Source organism: Berkeleyomyces rouxiae (assembly GCF_048999995.1).
Source record: "Berkeleyomyces rouxiae strain 22BRR77 chromosome Unknown BrBRR77_ptg000004l, whole genome shotgun sequence".
Lineage (NCBI taxonomy): Eukaryota > Fungi > Ascomycota > Sordariomycetes > Microascales > Ceratocystidaceae > Berkeleyomyces > Berkeleyomyces rouxiae.
Window position 1 is genome coordinate 2,573,522 of NW_027396494.1, and position 18,408 is coordinate 2,591,929.

General features: G+C 57.1%; 5 protein-coding genes across 5 annotated transcripts; 2 read left to right on the plus strand and 3 right to left on the minus strand.

Moving 5' to 3' along the window:
* Positions 1–2,690: 2,690 nt before the first annotated feature.
* BROUX77_004954 (uncharacterized protein) lies at positions 2,691–3,674 on the plus strand (the record flags this gene model as incomplete). Its single annotated transcript, XM_073749773.1, has 6 exons — positions 2,691–2,723; positions 2,839–2,871; positions 2,980–3,038; positions 3,091–3,271; positions 3,323–3,555; positions 3,611–3,674. 6 exons carry the CDS (start codon positions 2,691–2,693, stop codon positions 3,672–3,674), a joined length of 603 nt encoding a protein of 200 aa, XP_073605411.1.
* A 762-nt stretch (positions 3,675–4,436) lies between these two features.
* Positions 4,437–5,642, minus strand: BROUX77_004955 (uncharacterized protein; the record flags this gene model as incomplete). The annotated part of the gene is made up of 2 exons (XM_073749774.1): positions 4,437–5,041; positions 5,111–5,642. 2 exons carry the CDS (start codon positions 5,640–5,642, stop codon positions 4,437–4,439), a joined length of 1,137 nt encoding a protein of 378 aa, XP_073605412.1.
* A 1,646-nt stretch (positions 5,643–7,288) lies between these two features.
* On the plus strand, positions 7,289–10,179 carry BROUX77_004956 (uncharacterized protein; the record flags this gene model as incomplete). Its single annotated transcript, XM_073749775.1, has 3 exons — positions 7,289–8,658; positions 8,731–9,330; positions 9,402–10,179. The coding sequence occupies 3 exons, from the start codon at positions 7,289–7,291 to the stop codon at positions 10,177–10,179; spliced, it is 2,748 nt and encodes a 915-aa protein (XP_073605413.1).
* A 669-nt stretch (positions 10,180–10,848) lies between these two features.
* On the minus strand, positions 10,849–12,358 carry BROUX77_004957 (uncharacterized protein; the record flags this gene model as incomplete). Its single annotated transcript, XM_073749776.1, has 2 exons — positions 10,849–11,896; positions 11,946–12,358. 2 exons carry the CDS (start codon positions 12,356–12,358, stop codon positions 10,849–10,851), a joined length of 1,461 nt encoding a protein of 486 aa, XP_073605414.1.
* A 1,910-nt stretch (positions 12,359–14,268) lies between these two features.
* BROUX77_004958 (uncharacterized protein) lies at positions 14,269–16,366 on the minus strand (the record flags this gene model as incomplete). The annotated part of the gene is made up of 2 exons (XM_073749778.1): positions 14,269–15,472; positions 15,543–16,366. 2 exons carry the CDS (start codon positions 16,364–16,366, stop codon positions 14,269–14,271), a joined length of 2,028 nt encoding a protein of 675 aa, XP_073605415.1.
* Between the last annotated feature and the right edge of the window lie 2,042 nt (positions 16,367–18,408).

Consider the following 18,408-nt stretch of genomic DNA (forward strand, 5'->3'; position numbering starts at 1 on the left):
ATCGTAGCTTCTCTGGGATCGAGTTACACGTCTACTGATGGCATGGAGTCTTTTTGGTATGTGATAAATATAGTCAAGTCCAGGCATAGAGTCTTCTCCTGTCCACCAACCCACGTGTTGTTGTCGTTGTTTATTTTTACCAACCTTCGTGTGTGTAACATGAGTGTGTACCCTAACCCTAGTCCAATTTTATAGTAGGGAATATGATGTGAGTGAAGCAGGAATAGGGGACATGGTCTAGTGGTATGACGGATCCTTAGCACCTCTCAAGGTAATTTGGATCAGGTCCGGGGTTCGATTCCCCGTGTCTCCAGTATGTGGATGTGTTTTTCTTTTTTTGCCTTTTGGTTAGCGTGGGGTCTGTTCCGTTGTGTTTCTGGAAGATTCTGTGAGTTTTGGGGAGGATGTACTTGTACTTGACCGTGTAATGCTTTTCATGTAGCTTAGTCACGTAAAATAAAGTCAAGTCAAGTACTTGTACTTGAGTTTGTATTTGTGAGTATGTGTGTGGAGTTGTAGCGGCACCTGTGGAAAAAGAAGGTGTAGTTATTTTGTCGCTTTGACTTTTTTTTTTTTAGTTGGTTTGCTTTGGCCCTTGGTTATATTTCCTTTTTTTTTTCGTCTCTACGGGGCTGGGTGGACTGAGCGGTACGGTACGGTGCGGAGCGGTACGGAGCGGTACCTACATACATACATATATGTCATGTCATGTGGAAAGGTTGAAAAGTAGGTGCAGGTACGGGTGTGTAAGTGGATGGGGATGGTGGTATAGGCGGATAAAAGTAACTAGAGGAGATGATTGGATGTGGATGGCGGAGAGGGAGATGGAGAGAGAGGGGGGGAAGGAGGGGACAGGACTGGGAGACTGGGAGACTGGTGGCTTTAGACGGTGGTATTGTGTTTCTTTGGGGGCAAACAGAACAGAACGGAACAGAACAGAACACGATACGATACGACACGGCTTCAAGAACAAGAGCAAGAGGCTCGTGGGCCAGTTACTGGGGAGCGATGAGCGATGAAACGCAGCATAGTACGGCACCGAGGGAACGGTCCGTCACATGTTTGAGGCCGAGGGGGGACAGAGAGAGAGATAGAGGGTAGAGGGAGAGAGAGAGATAGAGAGATAGAGATAGAGAGAAGATGGAGAGTGTCTGGCGTAGAGGGTCGAGGGCCGAAGGGTCTGAGGGCTCCCCTGTTCGCTATTGGCTGTGGCCCAAGCTTGTGCAGAAAAAAAAGGCCAAACAAGCTGATTTCTGTACTGTGTGATTTACATGTTGCATATAAGCGGATAAGGGGCGGCGAAGAGGAGAGGAGGAGAGGAGCCAAAGAGAAAGAAGGGGGCTAGAGGCCGGGTACAGTGCGGCGAGGGTGCGGCAGACTGTGGGGAAGAGAAGAAGCGAGTGAGGTGTGTTGACGGTGACTCGAAACATTGGTGAGCTTCTTGGCCTGGGCTGGGGAGCTGGGAGCAGGTTTAAGGTCTACAGCTACAGCAAGCGCACGAACATAGGAGGAGGGGGGAGGGGGACTGGGGGACGGGGGAGGGGGGGAGTTTGTGGTATTTATTTGGATACTGTGCTGGGCGTTGGGCGTTGGTTTTGTGTGGCATGTGGCATGTGGTTGTGGTCCTCGGACTGGGGGGGGGAGAGGAGAGAGGAGAGAGGAGAGAGGAGGGGGGAGGTTGTCTTTGTCTTCTCGTGTCTGGCTGGGAGCGAATGTTTGGGCGCGGCTGTTTGGCTGTCTGTGGATGGATGGACTCGTTTAGCGGGACAGTCTTCAAACAGACCAGGCCAGACGACCCTTTGACCCTCTGACCACCTGTTTCTGGAGAGCTCCTTTTTCGAAAAGAGACAAAAAGATAAAACAAAAAAGAGAGAGCATGTGAGCGAGTGTGTAGTTAAGGAAGTGTAGTTGGCTGGCGATTGTGGTAAAGGCAGTCACGGCGGCAGCAAAAGGCAGGTACCTGCACATGGACACATGGACACATGGACATAAAATCAATAAATGAGGGTGGCCCAAAACTGCAGTTGCCGCTGTCCGTTCCTTCCTCTTGCCCTCTGGCCCAGCCAGCACCACGCCGCGCCTGCCTTTTCGGATCGCAGGACTCTGGGCTTGCTCCTTCCTTTTTAATTCTTCATTTATCCTGTCTTTCGCTCTCTGTTCCAGCCTCTCGATTTCTTTTCTTTCTCTTTTTTTTTTTTTTCTTTCAACACCACCCGCCAGATCACCAACTTTTTTTTTTCTTTCTTCAGCTCATCGTCTTTTTTTTGCGGTGCCACCATTTCGTCACCACCGCCCTCGACCGCGCCTTTTTTTCTTCTTTTTTTCTTTTACCGCTAGCCTCGCCGCCTCGCTTTCGTAGTCTCCGCTTCGGCTTTTTAGGGGCTTCCTTATTTTCCCTATCAAAACAACGGCCAATCCGCTCGTCTGGCCTGACTTGACCCTTGTTTTCATTTCCTCCCTTTCGACCTCGACCTCCATTTTCGCCTCGACACCTTGGACCGCCCAAAAAGCCCGCTGCTGTCTGTCTGCCACCATCGCCCTCGTTCCGCCGTTTCTTTGAGTCCCCATTGAATCGCCGCCCCCCGTTGCTGCGGCCTCCTCCGAATTTCGACTCCGCGTCCACGGCCCCCCTCCGTCCCCGTCTCGATCGTGACAGACACTCTCTTACTACACGCACACACACATCCACAATGGCCGCCCAGCCTGGTGTTCAGTCTCTCAAGGTATGTCGATGCCTCGGTCTCGTTCTCCCGCGTCCGCCAGAAAAAGGGGGCCGCCTTGGAGCACCCGCCCCGTCTCCACCGTTCCGGCCAGCCAGCTAACCTCTTCTCTCTCTAGTGCGTCGTCACTGGCGATGGTGCCGTCGGCAAGGTAAATACAGCCAGAGAAGCCTCCCCCCATGCGGTCGCCCGCTCCGGCCCGAGCCCCGCGTCCGCCCGGCCCAGTGTGGACTGAACATTAACGCGTCTCTTGCTCTAGACCTGCCTCCTGATCTCATACACCACCAATGCCTTTCCCGGCGAATACGTGCCCACTGTGTGAGTGCCCTTTGCGTTTCCTCCGCCGGCTCTGGCTAACCCTCCGTCTCAGTTTCGACAACTACTCGGCGAGTGTCATGGTTGACGGCAAGCCCATCAGCCTGGGTCTCTGGGATACTGCCGGCCAGGAAGATTACGACCGTCTGCGGCCCCTGTCGTACCCGCAGTCCGATGTCTTTCTGATTTGCTTCTCCATTGTCAGCCCGCCCTCGTTTGACAACGTCAAGGCCAAGGTAAGCAGCCCGTTCGTCCGTCCGCCGGCTCCCGCTAACCGCCCCTCCCAGTGGTACCCCGAGATCGGCCACCACGCCCCCAACATCCCCATCATCCTCGTCGGCACCAAGCTGGATTTGCGCGACGACAAAGACACGCTCGAGCAGATGCTGCAGAAGCGCATGGAGCCCGTCTCGTACGACCAGGCCCTGATCTGCGCCCGCGACATCAAGGCGCGCAAGTACCTCGAGTGCTCGGCCCTGACCCAGCGGAATCTGAAGAGCGTCTTTGACGAGGCCATCCGGTAAGCCGCCTGAGAAAGCCCGCCTGAGAAAGCCCATCTTCTAACCCACCTACAGCGCTGTCCTCAGCCCCCGACCCGTCAACGTCAAGCCAAAGAAGCCCAAGTGCACCATTCTGTAGAGCACAGCACCCCCGACCGCCCGCCCGCCCCTGTGCTCTGCAGCGCCCTGCCGAGACCTGTGGCTGCAGTCATGCGAAACAAAACCCACACACACATCCTTCGGCGGGCGCCTCCCTCTTCGTTGCGCTGAACCGCCAGCCGCCACAATGAATGTATCCCTCCCGCCACGCTACAGAAATACCCCGCCGCCTCACGTGTTCATTGTTCATGCCCCTCCCCATCTCCCCATCTCCCCACTTGCCGCTCTCCCCGCTGCAAAGGCGTTCTGGTAAGCGAGTGCGAGGCGACCAGCCCCTTTTGCTGCCGTCTGACGCTGCTCGAGAGAAGCGCCCGTGTGTTTCGCTCTCCTCGCCTTGCCGTTGGTCGAAAGACCAAGGTCTGTTGTTGTCTTTTCATCTTTGAATTTTGATGCCATTTCACTGTCTCTCTGATCTGGGGGTTTTTTTTTCTTTTTTTTTCTTACCTCCCCCCTCCCCTTGCCTCTTGTGTGTCTCTTGCTTGTCATTTATTCTTTTTTTTTTCATCTACTTTTTTTGTGCTGCCTTTTTATTTTTTGATATTTTGGAATGGCGTCTTGGGTGGAGCTTCATATTCCCAATTTCTCTCGTTATCTCTTCATGTTTTAACAGCTTACTCTTTTTTTTTTAAAGCTTGGCTTATCCTCTATCGTTGTGCGCTTCTTTTTACATGTGACCGTGATGTGTTTGTTTTGTAGATGAAATAAGGCAACATGGTCGACTACTGGAGCCAAAAACACTGCCTCACCGCCGCTGTCTCTTAAAGTCGCGGCCCCCGCCTCTATCCCCACCACGTCCGCCGCCGCCGCCTCTGCCAAACCCGCCACGCCCACCCCGTCCGTCCCGTCCGCCACGCCCACCGCGCCCACCGCGTCCACCGCGCCCGCCGCGGTCCTCGCGGTGCTCCTCCGGCGCGCCGCCGTCTCTAATCTGCGCCAGGCGCGCGGGGTGCATCCCCGAGTCGCGGGCAGTCTGCGCATCCTCGCGGTCCTGGTTCTCCTTGCGCACGCCGCGCTCGTCGGCCTCGCGCTGGATGCGGCGCACGCGCGAAGCGCGCAGCTTGTCGTTTTTGGCCTTGATCTTGGCCGTGCGGTGGGCTGTCTTGCCGCCGCCGCCGGCCGTCAGCTCAATGTTGATTTTGCGCGCGGGCGACGCGCCGTCGGAGAACAGGCTGTGGTGGAACTTGTCGAGACACGTGCGCATGGCGCGCCAGTGCGGGAACTCGACAAAGGCGATGCCGCGCGTCTTGCTCGGGTCGTCTTTGGACGTCAGCAGTCGGATCGACGAGGGCTCCAGCGCGGAAAAGTGCGCGCGGACGTGTTCTTCTCGCGCCGTAAAGGGAAGGTTGCCTGCCGGGGGGCGTTAGTACAGTGGTCAGGAGGGCCGGGGTGGTGGAATGCGGGGCGGCGTTGACGTACCGACAAACACAATGAAGCGCTCTTTCTTGGCCTTTTTGCTCTGCTCGCCCTCGTCCTCTTGTTCCTCCTCGTCGTCGTCCTCTTCGGCCTCGTTCGCCTGCTCTGCGCCGTCCTCTATCCTCGCCGCCTCATCCTGCTCTGCCGTCTTGTCCTCGTTCTTCAGAGCATCGCGCTCAACGGCCTTGACGGCATCCTTCTCCTCGATCTCCTTAGCCTTCTTTGCCTTTTTCTCGAGCTTCTTTAGCTGCTTCTTGGACAGCTGCTGTTGTTCGCCCGGCTTGTCTGCCACCGCCGCAGCGGTAGTGCCCTCTGCGCCGCCAGCGGCCTTGTTGTCATCCTCTTCCTCCGCGTCGTCCTCGTTGCTCTTGGCCGCCTTCAGCTTAGCCTTGACCGCCTTGGACTGGAACGGCTTGTCCTTCTTGGACGCGCCAAACGCCTTCTTGGTCTTGCGCCCGCTGTTCTCGAGGTCGTATTCGGCACTGGTCGCTGCGGCAATGTCGTCGTCGTCTTCGCGTCTGCGCTTGACAGCCATGGCGGGCAATTTGTGTGTGTGTATCTGATAAAAGGTTGAGCAGAGGGGTGGTGGAAGCACAGCAGTTCCTGGGTCCCAAGTTGCGGTCCCTTGAAAGGTCGAATGTTTCAACAAAGGAGATTCCAAAAGGAAGAAGTAAATCAATCGATTTGTATAATCTTTGGCAGTCTATCAATGGGCTTTGGGTCTGTTACCAAAAAGAAAATCGTCGTGTGCCAAAGACAAAAAAAAAGTCTAATACTGTCCGGCGTCGCGAAAGGCCCGTTCAAAATTTCTTCACCGCCCAAAATGGCAAAAAAAAAAAAGGAAATGAAAATAACCCTATTAGAATGCACATAAACCCTATGGATTTCCACATCCTGTAATACACCTTACTCGTTGTTGCTTCAACTTGGTCCTGCATCGGCCATGCCTTTGATCTGCAGCCATTCATCTGAATTCTCCGAGTCGTCTTCCCGATGGCACAATCGCCACTTCACATTCTCATCAGCTCAAAGTCACCCGGCGCCCTCCCCCCAAAGAACACGCGCTTTGTGCGTGCCACTCTCCAGCATTCTAGATACACCAACCCCCAACCCTTAATTCCGGTCTTTGGGGCTGCCCCACCTTGACTACGTGGCGGATGCGTGTCCATGCGCTGCTGACATAAGCGCTGCTGACTTGCACCCGACACGTGACACAGCGTCCTTCCTTTTTTTCCAGCCACCCTAATTTGGCCGCGCGCACGGACGAGGGGCCCGCCAGCCCACGGTCCAATGAGAAAAAAGAAATGTAGGGTTCACGCGTTGAGGTGCTGGCAGGGTTATAATATTTTAGGGTACTGCCCAGCACCACAAATTTCTTCAACCCTTTCTCTCTCTCTTTCTTTTTCCTCCTCCATTTTTCCCTCCTCCTCTCCCCGCGACCCAAACCCCGACCTTTAACCCTTCTCACCCGTCTACCCTTTTTTCCCTTCGCTTTTTTTTTGTTCTTCTCCCATCTCAAGAGGCCCTGCGAAACAGCGTATCTGAGTGTCCGCTTTGCCCCGGTTCATTCTTCTGCCGCCGCGAATTGAGCTCTCGTTGCCGGCCGCTTTTTTTAATTCAGCAATTTTTTTCAGGTGAGCTTCGACCCGACAACCCATTCATTCGTTACATTAGCCGTAGTTTTTCAATGGTTGGGGCAACTGCGTTCTCTGCCCGGCCTTGCTATTTCTAGGCTGGTTGTTGTGTACCTGTTTGCTCAGGCATAAAAAAAAGAATGCGGCAGCGTGTAGACGTGTGCTAACGCGACAGTTGCAGGGAGCGTTTATTGATACTTTAGTTTTCTTTTATCCCGCTCTTGGGCTTTGTGAACATCCGCAAACCCTTCGTCACGTCTTACCCTTGGAAGCTGCACACGTACTGCACGGCTCTTCTTAGTGAGACGCGCTTTTCTGGCTAACACGCTTGCTAGGCCAAGGGTTAATATTGCTCCTTTGGGCGGCAAAGCCAAAACTCCAGACCACACTACGCCAGACCAGCACGGCCAGCTGCCGCTGCCGCTGCCGCTTGACTCGCGCCTCGAATTGTCTGACTGACCGCGTCCACAGCGAGAAGACGACCCCGGGCGCCTGAGTTCGGGAAAGAAAAAGGAAGGAGGAATAGACCGCACACCACAGCTCCGCAATGGCTGGCCGGACACGCTCCACGCGCGGAAACGCCATCAACGTCGACCCGTCCGACGAGCAAGCCGCTGCTACTGCCGTCATGGCGCTCTCCGAGACCAAGGGCGACTTCAAGCCGCCGCGCGACCTGTCCGGCGAGACGGGCGCGCTGCCGTCCGAGGACGACGGCGCTGATGAGGACGAGGAGGCCGAGGGCGAGGACGACGACGAAGCCCCCGAGGAAGAGGACGACGACGAGGATGCCGAGGTCGACACGTCGGTCCTGCCCGATGAAATGGCCATTGACCAGCAGCTGTCGCAGGTGCCGGCTCCCATGTCGGTGCCGCGCCGTAGTGTCGCGCCGGCCGAGGAGCACGCCCCCCTTGCGGCCGACATGCAGTCGCTCAACGGCCAGGCGCCCTTTGTGGCTGCTGCCGCCCTGCCAAACCCTGCAGACATGATGCCCGCAGTCGATTCAATCGCCCGCGCCCCTGGCCCCACCAACGGAAAAGACCCCGCGGTCCTGGGCCTGTTGCTGCCGGCTCTGAGGGCAGACGCCCTGTCGCTCAAGAACCACCTCGCCCAGCCCTGCCCTAACAGCCCATCATGGAGCCAGGTGTGGACTATCCTGCGCCAGGCCTTTGACCTCATCAAGGGACCCTACATGACCCCGGGCGATGCTCTGCTGAACCTCAATGAGATCCAGAACAGCTTCGAGGATACAGCCACGGCCGAGACTGCCTATCTCTCCATGTCACTGGCGAACCTGGCCACCGTGCTGGACGCCCTGAACCGCCACGAGGAGGCCGACGACGACCTCAAGATTCTGCTGCAGATACTGGACGAGGGCTTCCCTTTTTCCATTGCCCACAGCTCTGGCATTTCCGTCGACTGGCTGGACTCAAACGACTACATTGGCATGGCCCTTGACATTCGCACCCAGCGCTGGATGCTCGAGCTACACGGCTCCGACAAGCTCGACGTCGTCAACATTTTCAAAAAAATCTTCCTCGACCAGTCTGATGACCCGTCGCGCGACTGGGACGGCGACCGCGCCAAGCTGCCCAGCGCCAACTGGAAGCTCATTGGCGACTTTGACATGACCGAGTACACCAACGACGCCGGCGACGAAATGATTCGCCAAAAGACCATGGAGCGCGTCGACGCCGTCTTTGAGTTTGCAAACTCCCAGAGCGATCCTGACGGCACGCTTAACAAGTTCTCCGAGGTCCAGCCCTTTGTCCAGGAGTTGCGCCGCTTCATCGTCAAGATCTTTGAAGAGGTCGACCGTGGATATCTGGCCAAGACGCGCCAGAAGCTGCCAGATGCTGGCGAGGAGTATGAAGACCAAATGGGCAGCCAGCAGCGTTCTGGCTTCAACGAGCCAGCTCGGTAAGTCCTACTGATAACGATGCGGGGGTTTCTTTCCTAGTGCTAACACAAGCTGTTTCCCCCCCTCTTTAGTAATCTCTACGATGGCCTCTCGTCCCTCAGCCGCTTCTCGCGCCTCGGCACAAACGACTTTAACAGGAATCGCAAGCGCCGCGTGCCCGAAGTCGAGGGCGACCAGTCTGCCGTCATCCGCAAGGTGCCGCAGAAGCGCCAGCGCCGCAGCAACGCGACCCCGTCGAGCCAACTAGCCCAGCTGCAAGCAGTCACCAACATTCCCTCGTCGCAGCCGCAGTCCTCGCAGCAGCAACAACACCCTCCACAGACGCAGCAGCAGCAGCAGCAGGCGCCGCACCCCATGGCCTCACAGGGCATGGTGGCCGTGGCCGGCACGCCGCTGCCCAACACGCCCGCCGGCGTCGTCGTGCCGCACTCGCCGAGCGACCCGGCCGTCGCGGCGTCGCAGGTGTCGGTCGCTGGCGATAGTGGCGGCAAGCGCAAGGAGCTGCAGAAGCGCTTCTTTTGGGGCCCTGGCGATACCGAGAAGCTATGCGATTACATTGACCGCTATGGGTGCAATTGGGCGCGGATTTCCAAGGAGGCGACCTTTGAGATTCCGAGAACGCAGCAGCAGTTGCGCGACAAGGCGCGGAACTTGAAGGTTGACATGCTCCGGTGAGTTTCTTTTTTCAAGCGTTTCTTATCTTTTTTTTTTTTTCAAGAGTGTACTGACAACCGCCGCACAGACACGACAAGATTCTGCTCCCCGGCTTCGACAACGTCGGCCTCCACCTCAAAGAACAGACGCTCGTGCGCAAGCACAACAAGAACCCGCACCGCATGGAAAAGGACATTGACGAGCACGGCATCCCCATCAACACCGAATGGGAAGACGGCATGGACGACGACTACGACGCCGTCAGCGCGCCCGCGTCCTCGCAGCCGCCGCCGCAGCCCACACAATCATCATCATCATCCACCGCCGCCGCCGTCGCAGCCGCAGCAGCCGCCGCCGCCGCAGCTGCCGCCGTGCCCCCCACAGCAACCATGGACACATCCGCCGTTACAGACCCCAGCCTCAGCCAGGCCACGGCGTCCATTGCCAACATGAGCGTCGCCATCGCCGACCCCTCGCACCCCGCCCGCGCCGCCGCCCAGCAGGAGCTGCACGCCCAGCTGCACGCCCACGAGACCCACGAGCAGATCCACGCCCGCATCCAGGAGCGCTTTGGCCAGATGCAGCAGGCCGCCCAGCTGAGCTTTGCCACGCCCTCGCAGCCGCAGACGCCCTCGCAGCCGCAGCCGCAGCCTGCTGCCGTCATGTCCGGCTCCGCCGCGGCGAATCCGAATGCCGGCCCTGGTATCCCGCCCCAGACCCAGTCCGACGTCGCGGCCGCAGCCGCCGTCGCGGCCGCAGCGGCTGTCGCTCATGTTGGCGTCGATGTCGACATGGACGCGGGCGCGCAGATGGGCGGCGACATGCAGATGGTGCCTGTGTCGTCGGAGACGAACGGGATGATGTAAAGAAAGGGGGGGAGGGGGGGAACACGCGCGAGGAGATGATGGTTGGAGATGGATGGGATTTCTTTATTTTTTTTTTCTTCTTCTTCTGTTCTTTCTTTGATGCAAAGGCTTTGTTTGACGGGGTTCTCTTATTTTTTTTTTCTCTTCCATGTGTTGTTTTCTTTCTTTCTTTCCCACCACTACTCTCTCCGTTTCTCTATTCCCATGATACACACAAGCATCTATAGATCATCAAACATGCCTTGGCTCTGTCCCCTCGTGCTCAGCGGCACTACCCAAGGAATATAATGGGCGTAGGAACCAGTACCACTACATACAAAGTCTGTCAATGGCAAAAGCAAAAAACAAAATCTAAAAAAAAAACCTTGGTCTTCACATAATCATAAAGCTCACTCACTCACACACACACACTAATTTGCTGCTTCTTCACAGGCACTCAACTTGATATTTAGGCCAACGCTACATAACAGAAAACAATACGTGACAAAAGGAACAAGAAAGAAAACAAAAGGGAATCTCGAGGTTTTCAAAAAAAGGGGAGACAAGAAAAGAAAAAGGCTCCAGCAAGGAGATGGTGAGAAGAAGAAGAAGAAGAAAAGAAATACCCAGAAAAACGCCTTGCCCGCCAGCCAGTCCCAAACAGAAAAAGAAAAACACTCAAAAGCTCCGTCACCGCCTCACGCTGTTGCTGCTCCGCAGCTTCAGTCTGCTGGTCCGCCAGCCCTCGTACCATTGCTCTCTGCTCAGCTCGCGGAGATCGCCGCGCCACTCGGAAAACACGGCCTCCTTGAGGCGTATAAAGTCGCAGTGCTCCTCGTTGTACGGATCGGCAAAGCCCCACGGGAACTGGCGGCCCATGACGCCGGGCTCGTACAGATCTGGGCTGATGATGGACATGGGCAGCACCGGCGGCTCCTCTGGCGCTGTGCTGTGGCGCTGGGCCGGGTCCGGGTTCCTGGAAAACGGGCCGAGTTCTTCTGGATCGCTGATGGCCCGGCCGACCGTCTCGTAGTCGGGCACCGCAGTGGCGCCATTGCCGGCAGATATCTCATACTCGTCTGTCTCGTCAATGCAGCTAGAATCCGAGCCGTCTTCGTTTAGTCCAAGACCCGCCAGGGGGTCCAAGTTGGCCCTCTTCAGGCTCTCGGCAACGCTCCTTTTCAGCACAGCCATGTGCTTGGAGGTAATGGTGTCGGCCTTGGAAATGACGGGGATGACAGTGGTCTTTTTGTTCAGGGTGCGGAGGACCTGCAGATCAAGGTCCTCGTCCAGGCCGCCAAGGACACGCGAATGGAGGCCCTTGAAGCTGTGGGTGGCAGAGCGCGAGGCCGATAGATTCTGGTCCAGGCGCACGGGGTCAAGGACTAGGAAGACGGCATGGATGTGGGTGTCCTGGACGCCAGGCGAGCGGACAACCTTCATCTCTTCGGTAAATGTGTCTTCAAACTTGTTTTCCAAAAAGGCCAGCATCTCCCGGAGCTGAAGATCGACCACGTTCTTCTCCAGACCCTCCGAGTCCCACAGCGTCAGGCCGATGCGCTCATTGTCGATTTCGGTCTCCAGGAAATGGGGCGTAAAGTTGCCCTGGGGCGCGCGGTACACGGGCTCGTCCTCTTCCGTCTTGCGGGATCTCTTTTTTGGCGGAAGCGCCAGGGCTGTCTTGAGGAATTCTAGGAACGAGGTCTTGCCCGAGTTGCGGGCTCCGATAACCAGAATGCTGCAGGTTGTTAGTACTGGTTCAAGACGAGGGCTGGGGCTCTACATACTTGAAAGGCGTGGGGTCCTTGCGGCGGCGCACGCGGCGGGGGCTGTTGATGGTGCTTATGGCACTGCTGGCGTAGCTGTAGCGGCCGCGGTGGGTCATGCTCTCGGTCCTGGCGTAGGGGTCAAAGGGGATGGTCTGTGGCACCGGGGGCGGCTTGGAGACGACATAGCGGCCGGGGTCGATTGAGGTGCGGGTCGAGTAGGACTCGGTTGGGCCCGATGCGATTGAGGCGGCGTCGTGCGAAAGATGGGTGGCGCCAAAGGCTTGTGAGAGCTGGTCATGGGCCTTGTTGAACTCGGGGAGCTTTGGCGGCATCTTGGGGATGGCTTGCTGCTGCTGTTGGCGCAGGAGCTCCTGCTGCTCGCGGGCCTTTTTGCTCTTGAGGTCGCTAGACTTGCTACGTCGCAGCAACATGATGGCGGCTAGGTGGATGGGTGAAGCTTGGGAAAGATGGAGAAGCCGGCGCCAGGCGGAGACCAGGCGTTTTTGAAGCGATGGCGGCACACGAGGCGATTCTGCTCAAACTCGGCCACGTGGGACAAACTCGCTGGGAGGGCGCAAACAGCGTGCGATGCAGGCTTGCGACAGAGGGGCGCTTAAGCTGTGGCAAGCCGCGGGCGGTTGCGACTGGAGAGCGGGATAAGATGATGGTGAGTTGGTGGCTGCAGCAGAGGGAGGACGTGTTAGTTGGCGGGGAGAACTGAAGACAAGAAGAAGGCGGAGGACAAGACAAAAAGCCAAAGAAGCGTCTGGGGTGCATTTAAACGCCGGGCATCTGGTGCGATCTACATCTTGCGACATGGGCGAGATATTTTTATGTCCTCTCGGAGGCGACTTACATCAGGAGTGCCCAGATTGTATGAAGTCGGCAGGGACACGATAAACAATGACGATTTGAACGGGAGATGTTTAGAGACAGAAGATGGGGGGTCTCAGGTTCAGAGAACAGCGTTAGAAAAAAAGAAGAAGAAAAAGAGAAGCGAGGTGACGGGCTGGAGGGCTCCTCGCAGCCGGTCCGGGGGTATGAACAAGTACTTGTATACAAGTATAAATCGTGCAGGGGGGACAGGCGAAACAGGGCCTGGCTTGCGAGAAGAAGAAGAAGAGACGCCAACAGGGGAGTGACTTGTGGCCGACAGGGAAGACCCAAGGCAAAAAAGGCCAAGCCAAAGCGTGTGAGTGTGGGTGTGGTTCGATGGAGTGGTTAATTTGATATTGCAGCAGAGGAGGACAAGACCAGCGGGCCAATCAACCATGGGATGGCAAGGCAGTGGGAATAAGGAAGGCCCAGTAAGAATATAAGAGTGGAAGGGGGGAGTTGATAGTAAGCCGAGAGCTATGGGTGGACTGGAGATGGAAGCGGGTGGTGGTTGAAGGAGAGGAGGAGGAGGAGAAGAAGAAGAAACAAAACAACGTCCCGGCCCCCCTTCTCCCCAGCCAAAAGACCTACGGCAACAATGAGGCAGCGGGGAAGGCGGCAGCGGGACATTGGCGGTTAAACGGAGACAAGTGCAGGTAACTCGGGATAGCTGCACTGTATCTCCAGGACGGCCCTGACATCCAAACACCAGACCACCCACGACACCGGGCCATTTCTTCCTCTGGCGACAATGGCTCGCTGCCCCAGTCAGCCCCGTCAGCCCCGTCGCGTGCCGTGGCTGGGCGGCCGGAGAACGGCCCGACGAGGGGCCACAGGGCAAAGAGGAACTCGCGCCATGCTGTGCCATGGCCAGTCTCGACGGACCTCGGCCTTGGTTCTCTTTGCTGGCTGGTCTTTCGCTCTCTCTCTCGCGCCTCTAGTACGATCCAACTTGCAACCCAATACAGACCACTTTGTACAAGGACAGCAGAGTAGCCCGCAATTCAGGGGCTGTACCACATAACAAGGATCCTTCCCAGTCAACATGAAACACCCCGTCTGAGCCCTGTCTTTAGCTTTCCGTCCAAGCTCTCTCACTCTGTGTCTCTCTGTCCCGCTCTCTTATCGTCTTCTCTCCCCTGAGCCACCAGCTTGCACTTGTCTTGTTGTACCGGGCTGGTCCCTACAAAGAACTGCAAGCGACAACAATAGAAGCGCTACAGAAGAGTGTCTTCTTTTCTTCTACGTGCTTCCGGCCAAAGCAAAGGACCTCTGCATCACAAGACAATGCAATGCAGCCGTGCATAAAGAAAATATGCGCAGGTGGTCCTGTCTCATGCTCATGACACGGGAAAGGGGGATGCCACTCACACGCACATGCGTTTATCCAGTGTATTAGGTAATCATGCCCATAGGGGGTTTGTTCTCATGCACATACCGGGGGCACCCTCCTCCCCCTCTCTACCTACCCCTCAAACACATCGTGCTGCAGCTCGACGCCATACTCGCTCGCCATCTGCTTCATGCGCTCTTCCACCTCGTCCTCCATGCCCTTGCCCCATCCCAGTAGCTGCCGCGCCCGGAACCAGTAAAACGCTACGTCCGACACCACCATCACCAGCTTGAACATCATGTGGCGCAGGTAGTAGTCGGCCTTTGCCAGCGGCGACAGCCCGGCCTGCATGTAGAGACTGCGGCTAGCCCACTCGCCCATCAGCTTGACTCGATTGACGGGCGACCCCATGGCCTGGTTGTTGCCCTGCACAATGCGCATGTTGCGCCCGATAAAGATCAACTCCTTGGGCATCAGATGCTCATCCTGTAGAAACTCGCGCGTCGTCTTCTTTATGCGCTCGCGCGCCAGGATCTGCCGCTCGGCCCGCGTCTTGCCCTTGAGCGAATCGAGAAACTGCCGGGTGTCCTCGCCCTGGTATGGCCGCAGCAGCGTGGCACTGGCCAGCACCTCGCCCGATCCGATGCCCCAGGTCCTGCTGATGCGCAGGATGGTCGCGCGGTCCAGCGTCATCAGCGCCTTCCAGAACTGCGCGTATTGCGTCCGGAACTCGGGCCGCATGTACACGTAGAGCCCGTGGTCGATGAGGACCACCTGCGCCTTGCCGTTGTCCAGACGCCGCACAAATATGTTGCCGGGGTGCGGGTCACAGTGCACCACGCCCCAGCGGAAGATTTGCGCGGCAAATAGATCGACAATGGTGTGCATGACTTCGGCCCGGCTCACGCCCAGACCGCCACGGCCGTCCTTGCCCCGCCATTCCTGCCGCGTGGGCTTGAGCTGTTCGTTGAGCGCGTGTGTTTGGAGCTGTGCCCGGGAAGCCGGCATGTCGGGGGCCGAGAGAGGCGAGGAAACTCCAGGTGTAGAGTTGCTTGTGCGGTCCAACCACGGCCGAGTCAGGATTTCGCGGTCGTGGAGACGAACTCCCTCGATCCACTCTGCCGTCATGACACGGCGCGTAGTGAGGTCGTCGTAGATGGCGGGGATGTAGACGCGGTCGCGGAAGAGAGGCTCCGAGTTTACCAGGTTCCGCATGGTCCGAGAATTGTTGGCCTCGTTGACAAAGTCCGTCTCCAGCTTGAGCCGCTCGCAAATGTAGGGGACAAATGTGGTCAACGGCAGCTCAAAGGCCCAAGAGTAGATGCTGGTCATGACTCTTAAAGAGGGCACGCGCATTCGGTTAGCATCCACGGCCTTGACCAAATGGCCTAAAAGGAGAGACTTACTTGAATGTCCACAAGTCAAATGCAAGCTGTTTCATGATTTCGCGCTTCTGGATCTTGATGGCCACTTCTCGCCCATCGCCCAGTCTTGCCCAGTGAACCTGGGCCACGCTGGCACTCGCTCTTGCCCTCCTCTCCATCAGGCCCTTGCCCTTGTCACCCGTGAAGCTGACGCCAAAAACCTCCTCGACCGATCGGCCGCCAAAGTCCTCTCGTATCACGGCCTCGACGTCGCTCCAGTCGTTTTGCGGCGCATCGTCAAACATGCGCGCAAACATGGCCTGGAACTCGGGCGGCAGCACAGCCGTCTGCATGGCAATGGCCTGGCCAATCTTCAAGTACACGCCGCCGTTGGTGCGGATCAGCTGCGACAGCCTCTCGGCATTGCGCCGGTGCAGGTCGCTCGGGTCGCCGGCAAACCACGGATCCGGCCGGAAATTCAGCTTGTAGTCGGTCGCAACCACCAGGCCGGTGCCGAATGTGCGCAGCGACCGCACCACGCCGCCGGCAAAGAAATGGCGGTCGGCTACATATCCCACGCCGCCCACGCCCGCAACAAGCAGCAGTCGCCGCGCCCAGCGCCGCGATTTCGTGTAGCTCCGTGCTGCACGCGGCTGGCCGAGCGATTCCGGCGAGGGCGGCCGCAGCGGCTCGAACTGCGATCCGGGCTGTCCTGAGCGCCCGAGAGCCGAAGAGCGGTGCACGTGGCGGCGTGTGCAGCGGCCGGCCGGCGGGTGCGGGGGCTGGGCCGGAGATGAGAGCGGAGACGCCAGCAGGGTCCTCAGCGGAGACGAACATGGCCGAGAGCCACGCGCAAGTCGAAGCATTGCAGCAGCACTCACTGAATTTCGCGTGTTGGTGTTGGGGAGAAGAGAAAACCAAAGCTGAGCTGCACAATCGGCGCCACGTCAAAGTAGCCGCTCCCTAAATAAATCACAGCCTGGAAGTTCAGGCCGCCAGCTTCGTCGGTCGATTTCTGCCCCAACTCGGTAGCTTTGGTTGGCCTTTGGCTCCTTAACTCCGATGCGGACGGCGGGTTCTCTCCCTTTTCCCACTTTGCCGCTTCTCCGCCCTTCCCTTCGGCCAACACGCCCAACTTGTCGCCGATCGGTGGAATCCCAGTCGGCAAGGCGGGTCTGAGCGGCCCCGACATGGAGTTGGGGTTATATTCACGTGCATAGGGTTTGGTCACGTGCACATTTCAAGGCGTTGATCTGACACGTTGAGAGCTCAAACACGCGACACAGCCTCCACGGGTTTCCGGATACTTTGAAACAGGATGCTGCGGGGGAGAAATCTCCGGGCCCATAGGCAGCGAGATTAGTGCCCCGGTTTCCCTCAAACACCCAAGGCTACAGGGCCTGGGTCTGATGTCTGGGATGCGTACGGCGGCGTTATGCAAGATTCTGGATTCTGGGAGTTAAACCCTGGTTGGGGGTTGCCATTAACCCTAGACGACAGAGTATGTACTCACATGTCAAGGCCATAACAACAACAATAATCAGACCAGACCAGACCATGATTGATAGATAATGACGCTGCATCTGCTCAAAACACGTCATGGCTCTAGCAGCAGTGCCTGGGACCCAACAGGCGAGGCCCATCACCTGGAAACATAGCAGTACCATGTGTGCATAACCAAAGGTTATTTGGGATGGGCGTTTTTCCAGCCAGCTTCCTGTGACTTATACTTGTACTTTGGCACTTTGTTGATCTGTGCCGGTTTGGTGGGTGCTCTGTGAGTGGGTGGTGGCTGGCTAGCAATGGTGGGCAGCCACTAGCCACTTGGACCAAGTGCCCCCAACGCAAGAGCAAGTTTACAAGACAGACAGACAGCAAGCCAGCAGTAAGTTCTCTTGGTGCTCGTATCTGGCCGGCGGAGCAAATCCTGTGGGCATTCCTTGTGGCCGGAAGGACTCTAGGCAAGTCACAGGTAACAAGTCCCAAGTGTCACACGCCGCATGTGTCACATGTAAGATTTCCACCGACAAATTAGCTACGGGTGTATTTCGGGTAAAAGAAGAGCGAGTCGGTCCAGCTCTAGTTTTCACTTGATGTGCTCGCGCCAGTAGCGTCGTCGTACTCGCGGTTAACAGACACTCTCAGAGCTAAGCCCGACATGGACATACTAATGAATGTCTGCATTATCTCCAGGAAGGGAGCCCAACTAAACAGACAATCCAATCTCCTAAATGTCAGGTAGTGTAGTATCTGCACATGATGCAAATAAATTGTTCATACGGCCTGTTTCACGGGCTTGTCTTGTGGGGATGGCTGTGATTGGATTGGCATGTTTTAGGGCCAAGAGAGACCTGAGAGACTTTGGTGGTCCAGGGCGCTTGTGTAGGCTTGAGAAGCCGGCTAGCCACCTGCGGTATGTGTGCGCCATAGTCAACACGGGCTGCTAAGCACTTGGTCACTCACAGGTCACTCGAGACTCGAGGGAAACACGCTTCGAGGATCCTAGCTTGTGGCTTGTGCTCGTATAGGCAAACAAGACAAGAAAGACGCAGCCGCCACTAGCAATAGAATCCACGAAATGACGTGAGCGAGCTGTCAAGATTACAAGTAGCTGGTTATCCTACTCACTCGTTATAGTGTATCCATGCCTGGTATTGCCCGGCAACCTAGCCCGGTACCGGCATGCCGCCGAAGCTTGCTGCGTGCGCTTTCGAAGCAAAGAATAGAGCAGGGAACAGGGGACAGGCACCAGGGAAGAATCCCAGGCGAGGTGAAACTAAATTTGGCCGCCAGCCAAGGGATCCTCACCATCCCGCAGCTCAAAGGCGTGTAAGCCGACTGGGCAGTGGGCAAAAGACCCTAAAAAAGCCTCTGGACCCTAAACAAGGACCCACAAAGAGGCTAGCAA